Source organism: Nicotiana attenuata, unplaced genomic scaffold (genome assembly GCF_001879085.1).
Source record: "Nicotiana attenuata strain UT unplaced genomic scaffold, NIATTr2, whole genome shotgun sequence".
Classification (NCBI taxonomy): Eukaryota; Viridiplantae; Streptophyta; class Magnoliopsida; order Solanales; family Solanaceae; genus Nicotiana; species Nicotiana attenuata.
In genome coordinates, this window is record NW_017670848.1 from 370,488 (window position 1) to 380,667 (window position 10,180).

A 10,180-nucleotide genomic window follows, 5' to 3' on the forward strand; every position below is an offset into this window, starting at 1 on the left:
CCAAACAAAAAAAAATAAGAAAGAATAAGACCCTTACACCTTAGAATTAAATTAGGCTTCAAGGTCTCGTAAAAATTTCATAGCTAGATAGATCAAATGAGCTACCGTAGTTATTATCACTGGCTAAATTTGCTGTCGAAATCTTCAGCTGATCATCATCTTCTAAAATTGATCCGAATTCTTGAAACTGTATCATGGGTTGCCACGCTAAACTTGTGTTATAATCAAATTCTTCCCCTTGCCCCATTATTTCATCCCCTAGCATGGATTGCATTTCAACAAAGCTTGGGTTAAATTCAAGAAAATCTTGTCCACTTACTTCATGAATTGAACCACCTCCTTGTATCTGCTCTTCTTGAAGGAAACCACAAGGATAATCTTGATAATTACCCATAATTATGGCCTCATCCAATTGACTCTCATTCTCAAAAGAACTTGGATTAACCAAGCTATCTAATGAAGGAGAATTAGATAAGCTTGCTCCAATAGAACAATAATCTTGATCAGCCAAGGGAGATTCTTGAAGAATATTATCTTGATCATGATCATGATCATTTGTTGTACCTTGGTTCAAGTACTTGGCGAAAACATCGGCCAGATCAATGTCAGCTCCGGCAGCTTCATTGCCGGAGAGGGCAGGATTTGGCGTTAGAAGGTTATTATCGTCTTTTTTGGTGGATCTTGAACGTCGACTTTTCCGACAACCGCCGCCAACAGGGACGTTTCTGAGAGAACCACCCTTAGTCCAGTATCTCCGGCAAGCTTTGCAAAAATACCTAGGTTGTGACAAACTATAGTTGTTGTAGTAACAAAATTTTGTGTTGGTAGAGGCACACCTAGGACAATTTGGGGCATGTTCAACGTTGGACTTTCGGTTTCTCTCCATCATGATCATTGGCTTTGAAGGGAACGCTAGCATGTTAATTTGTGAAAAATATCACTCTTCAAAGATTAAAAAAATTTAGATACGGAGAGATAGAGAGGGAGAGAGTATGTGGGATTGACTAGGGGTAGTGGGGGTTATATATAGATTTAGCTAAAGTGTAAATTGCACGACTTAGTCCTTGAAGTTTGGCTTATGATATATTTGGTCCATCATGTTTGGGTTGTGTCCAACTTGCACACTTCTCACACCATGATATTACTGCAATTTATTGGCAGTCCATCGTGTTTGAAATAACATATATAGGAAGAATTATTTAGTCTTAAGTTGGAAGGGAAAGTTCATTTTTAACACAAAGTTGAAGAAAGGAAAGGGCTTTTACGCTCATAACTACTCTCCTCATTTTATTTCATCTGGCAGTTTTCTGATTAAGGATGTCAAACTATTTAACATTTTTATGAATTCAAATATGGATTCTTCAACTTTTTTATATATTTAAAGCTACAAAATAAACGTTATAAGTCAAAACAATTACTCCCTCCGTTTCATATTAGATAAGGTAGTATGACTCGTCACGGAGTTTAAAAAAAAAAAAAAAAAGACTTTTGAAACTTGTAAATAAAATGAAGAGTTATATGTTGAATTATTTCCAAATTTAGAAATGTGTCATTTGTTTTGAAACAGACTAAAAAGGAAAGTACCTCATCTAATATGAAACGGAGGGAGTATATAATTCTAAAATATTTAAACGTTAACGATAAACAAAAAATTCTTTGATTCCCCAAAGTTGATGGTGCCACATAAAAAAAAAACGGCGAGAGTAAAATTAACTGATCACTTCAAGAGGTTGATACAACGTGAATTTTAGGAGCAAATTGAATGTTAAATAAAACTTCAGGGGGTAAAAGCAATCACTAGTAGTATAGGTTATGCCCCCACTGGGTGGGGGTTAGAATAGGGGGCCGAGAATTGTGAAGGGGACCCCTACATCTGCATGAGAATGTTTTAGGGAAAGGAGGAAGCGAGAGAATGTGGAAATTGAAGAAAGTTATGTGTAAACAAACACGGATTGTGGTAGAGTTAGTAAATATTTGTTCATCATCAATTAAAAAATTTAAGTTTAAGTTCTGAATATGAGATTATCTTTGTTAGAGAACGTCTTATATATCACTGTAGGTCTTTCCGAAGCAATTTAGCTGAATTCAAATACAAACACCAAACACCAAAAAAAAAACACAAAAGAAAAAAGAAGAAGGTCATACATGTGTAGAGTAGAATGGCTGTAAACATATCGTGGGCGGTTTGAGTTTGCGAGCCGTTAGGTTCAAGAAAGAGTGTATTAACCCCCCATGTGAATATGTGAATTATTCACAAGGGCCCCTCTCAGTACTCTACATGGTTTTTTGATAAAGGAAGGAAGATATTTCACTGTTTCATAGGCGGATTATTAGTAGATGTCTATACGTCTTTTTTAAATTGGTGCTACTTGTGTGTCAATACCTTATTGGGTGATTATGAGTGTGATTGATGTTTATAGTCAAAACTTCTCCTAGTTGTCATTACTCTTTCTCACTATTCAACCTTATCAATTGACTAATTTGCCCCTATCCCGTTTCTTTTCAACTTTCAAAATTAGGTAAAGGCAGCCTTTTAATATTAGACGCTTTACTTTAGGTTTTGTGTAGGCTATATTAACAAAAGGATTAATTGTCTTCATAATTAACAACTAACAAGGTGGAAGCAATCGTCTGAACAAATATTGATTGCAAACATCAATGCATGAGTTTAAGGATACATTTATCAAACACAACTATAGTAATTAAGATATCTTTTGCAGTTACATCGTATGGTTAAGTAGTTGGATAATTAAATACTTATATAATGACTGATCACCTTTTATATCTTGTCTAGCTACACCCTAGAACTATCAATCCTTTACTTGATGTGTTGTAATACTCTTCTCTTTTGATCTTGCATAAATATTTTGTATAAAAATTATTCTTTATTATTTTGTAATACCTTAATATGTATTAGTTAACATTGTTGTCTCCTCGGATAGTAAGTGAATTTTACTACTGCCTAAAGAACCTTTTGCATAACTGATGTCATGATTAAAAATTTCACCTTGGCTTGCAAATTATTAATTAAGTTATAGGGTTACTGAAGAAATTTAATGAGGTTTTTACTAAAATAGCCGTCCCAAGCTCTCCTACTCGCCTTCAACTAGTAATATAAATATTATTATTATCATATGATAACCTTATAACATCGATGCATCTAGAGGTGGCAAAATGGTTAAAAGAAAAGAGTTATCCACCCATATTGTCCATCAAAAAATAGGTTGGATAACGAACCATTTAAAAACTGGTCGAATATGGATAAAGAACCATATTATCCACTTAGAAAATGGTTAACCAATGGATAACTAATGTGTTTAACTTTTACATTTGTAAAGCCTCAAATTGGAGTTCCTCAAGTTTGGAAGACAAGGAATTATGATCATATTTAAGAAGCCGTGGATAATATGGATATCCATATTATCCGCCGAATAAACCCGTTTTTATCGAATCAAATACAGGTCGGAACGGAAATTTATCCGTTTCTTAAATTATCCGTTTTGACCCGCTCATATCCGACCCGACCCAACCCGCCCGTTTGCCACCCCTACGTGTATCCACTAACTACTTTAGACCCCGGCTTGTTTAAGCTCTCAAAATATTCATGACACTAATCAATTGTATTGTAAATGGCCTAGTTCTGTGTAAATAGTATAGGGTAGCAAGGTAGTACTAAAATAACTTACTCTGATTGATCGTATCAATTCATTGTGTTTATGAGCACGACTACCCCCGGTATAATTTAAAACTTGTATTTTAATTTACTGCTTTTCATCATAATAATGATACGAAGAATGATCTACTTAACCTAATAGCTGACGCTTGTTAATAATCATTAATCATTTAATCAAGGGATTTTTTGTATTTTTAAGAAGATGATCAAATGTATTGTTTCTTAAACCTTAAAGATACTCTCTCGTGCACTTTTACATGTCCATAATAGACTTTACATTCCCTTTAGAAAATAATAAATAAAGTATATATTTTATCATCATATCCATAAGAATAATATCATTTCAAAGAAAATAATTTAGAAAATAAGTAATTAATGATAAAGGTAAAATAAAAAAATAATATTTACTTTTCTCTTAATTTACTAAAATAGATAAGTATAAGAAAAAAAAATATTTTTAACACGGTGAACATTTATTTTTAGTACGCCATCATTGGCAGAATATACTGACTAGTAATCTGTGATGATTAAAGTAGGGGCAAATATGGAAAACCACGTCAGCACGTAGGAAGGGCTAAATGCAGCGCACTTTTCAGCATGCATGGGAATCATCAACGAAGAATTAATGCAGAGGAAAGCATGTTGCATTGCACGTGCAGGATCTGCTAAGTAACGTCTTCCTTTTCTTTAATTGTTATTTTTAATTCCTAATGGAATAGGAGTATTTATTTAATAGTGCACCAAATTAAAAATTAAGGGGTTCATTAGAAGTCATTCTCAAAAGTTGGTAACTCAGATCCGCGTTTTGATAAAGTCAAACTATTCATTCAACGTCAATTAGAGTATTGATATGGAAGTCAACCTTTGTATATCTTTTTTTTCTGTTAAAGTTTTCAGGATCATTAGAGGTGGATCTAAAGTGGAATATTCATTTTGAGTTCATGTGAATTTAATAGTTTTTGTTCCGAACTTGTATATGTATTGATAATTCGTTAACTATTTATAAAAATTTAACTGAGGATCCAGTTATATATATTACTCCCTCTGTTCCAATTTATGTGAACCTATATCCTTTTTGGTCCGTTTAAAAAAGAATGACCCATTTCTAAATTTGGAAACAATTTAGCTTAAACTTACAATTATACCCTTAATGAGAAGCTGGCTCCTTTTTAACTTGTTAAGGACCACAAATTCCAAAAGTCTTCATTTTTTCTTAAACTCCGTGCCCAGTCAAACAAGTTCACATAAATTGGAACGGAGGGAGTATAATATACTTATGTAACTTGTTGTATAAAGGAAACCTTAAGTTCCAAATCTGGATTGGCATTTGAGACTCATGAACATTTATTTTTCATTATCCTTACAGTTTGTGCCAGTTACCAAAGAGTTAGAATCAATAAAGAAACATAGAGGTTCTTGAGTTACGTTGTCTAAACTGGCTTTCTTTTTGTGCAATCTTTCTTTAGGGTTTACAGTTTTCGAATGCCATAATAATTGGATATATTTTGAATGAAAGAGGATTTTAGTGAAGAAAATAGGGAGCGTTTATTTTTCCAAACAAGTATTGCCTTTGTAAGTCTTGTTTAGCCTATATGGCTATACAGAAGAGAAATACATGAGGGTTAGCTTGGGAAGACAGGCATTAGCAAAACAATTTTGGGGATATATCATTAGGACTATATATGTGACGTTATAAGTTGATATATTGTTTTTAAATAAGATGGTTTAACTTGATATTTTCAACTAATGGAACAACCGGCGAACACAGACATTTTAATTCTTTTAAACAAGGGTGGTTCTTGAAACGAAAGAAACAATCCATTTATTCCAAATTCCCAATGTGGGTATTTCATTAGTATAGTGTTACGGAGTTAGAAGATTTTATTGTATTTATTTAAATAAAAGAGGGTCCAAAGTGCAGATAAAAATATCTTCAGAAAAAATTTATCCACTCTTGGGAAAATTTAGATCAGAGAACTTAATATTAGTGAAGGATCCCAGCATTTAGACGGCAGTTCTGATCAATTACTAACTTTAGCGATCTGTTGGAATGGAATCCCTCTGAATATAAACGTGCATGTCATATCCTCATAACATATTTAAAAATGGAGCATACTAGTATCTTGTCATGATCTAAATTTACCTTTTAGGGAAATGAACGTAATTTGGGATATATCAGATTTAATTTTGGAACTAATGGAGTGAATATTCCAACACTGTTGCTTGGTAACTAATTCCCTGTGAGTAAATTTCTAGTCCTTTATATATCCCTCTAAATCCTTTCATGAAAATTCAAAAGGTAATGCTATATTTTCTTAAAACATTAACACTTCAACTTTTATATGTTACTATAAGATGCATTCCTAGAAAAAGAATACAATAGGTTATGTTGGCCCAAGTAAAGGTGAAGTTTTGAAGACTGATAAAGGAACTCAGACATGGACGGGTCCATCTTGTGAAGCATAGTTATGATCAACTCAAACATGTGAGACGCACGTGAAGGAGATAAACCTAACTTATCTGAAGTAATATCTCCTGATCATGATCGAAAAGGTTGCATATTGGATAAGGAGAAAGACCCCTTACACAAAGAGAAACACGGCTTAATAAATGGGTAGAGTTAGAGGATGAGACCAACTAGAACTCTTCCACCAAGGAAGAGTAGCATCTGTATTCTAGTCAATCTTTTTTAACTAACTCCAAAAATATCAGTGTTGTTCTCTTTTACAGGTAATGCACATAAGCAGAAGTTAAACGTGAATTGAGATCAAAATAGCAAGGCGGTTTTGCAAGCAATTTATGTATGATTCAAGCGTGCAATCCTGAAGCTACTTGAACCAGATAGAAGAACCAGTTCCAAGTGTCTGTCTCTTATTCTAGTTCTAGTATGTGATTTAATATTGTACCTTTCAGCTTTATCTAGAAGCAATTATATTAGGTACATAGAGTTTTCAAGTTAGATTTAACTTAAAGTTGTCGCAACATTTGAGGTTGTGTGCTACAACGGGATTAGAGTTAATCCTAGGTTTACAAAAGAGTTTTTTGTAAATGCAGTTTTTGGCTCAGTACTTTAGTGGAGAGTTTGGAAAAATCCTACTGGAAAGTAGGTCGTGTTTTTTTCACCTTTTGAGCCAGGTGTTTTCCCCGTAAAATCTTTGTGTTCTTTAATTTTCGTATTTATTATTCTGCAACAATAGTAGTTGGAACACATAGAAGAACCACGTCCTTCTATAATCAGGTTAAATGAAAAATTGGGTACCACACAAATCACCCTCCCCCCCTCCCTCTTGTGTGGTATTGAAGTACAAACATCAATAGGTATCAGAGAAGGTTATCCTTGAAGAGGCTAACACCTTAGGAACAGATCAAGATGAGTGCACCACCTGGAAACTGAGAAGGACAATCCACTGCTAGGCCTCCACTCTTTAATGGCCAGTACTATTCCTGGTGGAAGAACAGGATGAGAGACCGCATCATAGGAGAAGACTATGAACTTTGGAACATTGTTACTGATGGTCCCCTGGCTACTACAAAGAAGAATGCTGAAGGAGTGGATGTGCCAAAGACTAGAGCTGACTGTACTGCTGAAGATATGAAGATGTGGGAAAAGAATGCCAAGGCCAAGAAATGGCTTATGTGTGGACTAGGTCCAGACGAGTACAGCAGAATTCAAAGTTGTACTACCGCTAAGGAGATTTAGGACACTCTACAAGTAGCCCATGAAGGAACTCCTCAAGTAAAGAGATCAAGAGGAACACTGCTGTATTCTCAATACGAGCATTTCACCATGAAGGAAGGAGAAACCATCCAAGAGATGTGCACAAGGTTCACAACACTAACAAATGAACTTAAGTCTCTTGGAAGAATTATCCTTGAAGAAGACAAGGTTGAGAAAATCTTGGCAAGGGTCTTGCTAGTAACTTGGGAAAGCAAAATCACTGCTATTCAGGAATCAAAGAATATTGCTACTCTCAAGTTGGATGAGCTGATTGGAAATCTCACTGCCTATGAACTGAGAAAGCAAACCATGAAGATGGATGCACCCAAGAAGGAAAGAAGCCTGGCTCTTAGAATAGCTGAAGGTGCAGACTTAGAGGATGATGAAATGGCTATGATCACGAGGGATTTCAAGAAGTACCTCATGAGAGGAAAGGGTTCTTCAAGTGGTGCAACCTTCAACAAACCAAGGGCCCCTGAAAAACAGACCAACGAGGGCTGCTACAAATGTGGTAAGACTGACCACATGATCAAGAATTGTCCTCAGTGGGAAATTGAATGGAAGAAAGAAAGGGCTGAACGAAGAAACAGGTTCAACCCAAGAAGAACAAAGGATCAACAAAGGCTATGGTTGCTTCTTGGGGAGAAAGCTTAGATGAGGATTCAGAAGATGAAGCTGGAGATGAACAAGCACTTATGGCCAATGGAGAACCAGATGATGAACAAGAGGTAAGTGTGATTCATCTCAAAGACAAGATTAAATTTTTATCTAAAGAAAAGCTATCTGAATTACTGCTAGACTTCATTGATGAGTCTGAGGTCATAAAAAATAAGAAGGAACATCTGTCTAGGGAATGTGTGATCCTAAAAGCTAAGTTCAAAAATCTGGAACTCAGGGCTAGTGAAAGTGATAGTAAAAATACTGAGTTGGAGAACCAGGTTCTTGAACTTGACACCACTGTCTTAGAACTTAGATCTGAAAATTTAAAACTGAAATTAGGAACAGGTAAAAAAAAAGCTGAGCACACACACGTCACCTTAGAAGAAAATCTAGGAAAAATGAAGGATGAGTTGTACAAGAGAGATGAGCAGATAAGAGTCCTAAAATAAGATCTAGGCAAGGTGAAGCATGAACTAGACTGACCTTGCAAATGGAATAAGTCATCTGATGCACTATCCTGTCTACAAGAGCATCACAGTAGCAATACGAGAGGACTTGGCCATGGGACCCCGGCACCTAAGTGGGATCCCAAAAGCAAGTACATCACACTTCTTGAGAACAAAATCTACACAGATTGTGGCAAGACTGGTCATTACAAAAGTGAGTGTAATGCAAAAGAAAAGGCCAGTCAAAAGAATAAAATTTTTGTTCAAGGGGGCTGCCTGGAAGGGCTAAAAAGAATTTAATTCACCCCTTTGCCTATAGAAAGGGACCCAAACTAGTTTGGGTTCCTAAGACTAACCCCTAATTTGGTTTTGCAGGTCCAAGTGAAGGGAAGTAGCCAAAAATGGTACATGGATAGTGGCTGCTCAAAGCATATGACTGAAAGTAAGAACCAACTCCTTTCACTTGAGAACCTAAAAGGAGGTAATGTCTCCTTTGGAAATGGTAAGAAAGGTGAGATTATCGGGGTTGGAAAAATAGGTAAGACAGACTCACATTCCATTGAGAATGTCTACTTGATGGATGGCTTGAAATATAGCCTAATCAGAGTGACAGGGGTAACGTGGTAGCATTCACCTCTACCAAATGTTTTGTGATAAATCTTACACTAACAAGATTGTTTTGTAGAGAAAAAGAGTAAAAAATATATACATTGTAGATCTGTCTACTCTTTCAGAAAATGAACTCACTTGCTTAAGTGTGTTGGACAATGATCCCCTCCTTTGGCACAAAAGACTTGGACATGCAAGTCTAAGTCAACTCAAAAAATTAGTCTCCAAGGACCTGGTGATAGGGCTGCCTAACATCAAGTTTAAGGAAGACAAAGTTTGTGAGGCTTGTGCAAGGGGGAAGCAGGTAAGATCCTCTTTTTAAAGCAAGAAAGTGGTAAGCACGACCAGGTCGATGGAACTGGTTCATATGGATCTCTGTGGTCCAATGAGAACATTGAGCAGAGGTGGTAAGAAATATGTGATGGTGCTTGTTGATGATTACTCTAGGTTTTCTTGGACATTGTTTTTAACATCTAAGGATGAAGCATTTGACATGTTTACTGCCTTTGTTAGAAAAACTCAGATACAACTAGGTAATCAACTTGCATCAATTAGGTCTGATCATGGAACTGAATTTGAAAATGCTAAGTTTGTTGAATTTTATGATGAGCTTGGTATAGATCATAACTTCTCTGCCCCTAGGACTCCTCAACAAAATGGAGTAGTTGAAAGAAAGAATAGGACTCTTGAAGATATGGCTAGGACTATGCTTCTTTCTAGTAAACTGCCCCATAGCTTCTGGGTAGAAGCTGTAAACACTGCATGTTACATCATTAATAGGTCCATGACTAGACATCTTGTAGAGAAGACTCCCTATGAGTTACTTAAAGGGAGAAAACCAAATATATCCCATCTTAAGGAATTCGCATGCAAGTATTTTGTGCACAATAATGGAAAGGACTCCCTAGGTAAGTTTGATCCCAGAAGTGATGAGGGAGTATTCTTGGGATATTCTTCACATAGCAAAGCTTATAAAGTGTACAACAAAAGAACTTTGTGTAGAAGAAAGTGTGCATGTAGTTTTTGATGAAACTAACATTCTTTCTGAGAGACAAGAAACATGAAAGAATGAAA

The 10,180-nt window shown here is 35.6% G+C and overlaps 1 protein-coding gene across 1 annotated transcript; it reads right to left on the reverse strand.

Annotated features, from left to right (window-relative positions):
- Positions 1–6: 6 nt before the first annotated feature.
- On the reverse strand, positions 7–980 carry LOC109243876 (dof zinc finger protein DOF3.2-like). Its single transcript, XM_019410885.1, has one exon. It carries the CDS (start codon positions 917–919, stop codon positions 59–61), a length of 861 nt encoding a protein of 286 aa, XP_019266430.1. The 5' UTR covers positions 920–980; the 3' UTR covers positions 7–58.
- Between the last annotated feature and the right edge of the window lie 9,200 nt (positions 981–10,180).

What these genes read in the sequence shown, in the direction of transcription:
- LOC109243876 (XM_019410885.1), bottom strand. Translation starts at nt 919, where the DNA reads ATGCTAGCGTTCCCTTCAAAGCCAATGATCATGATGGAGAGAAACCGA.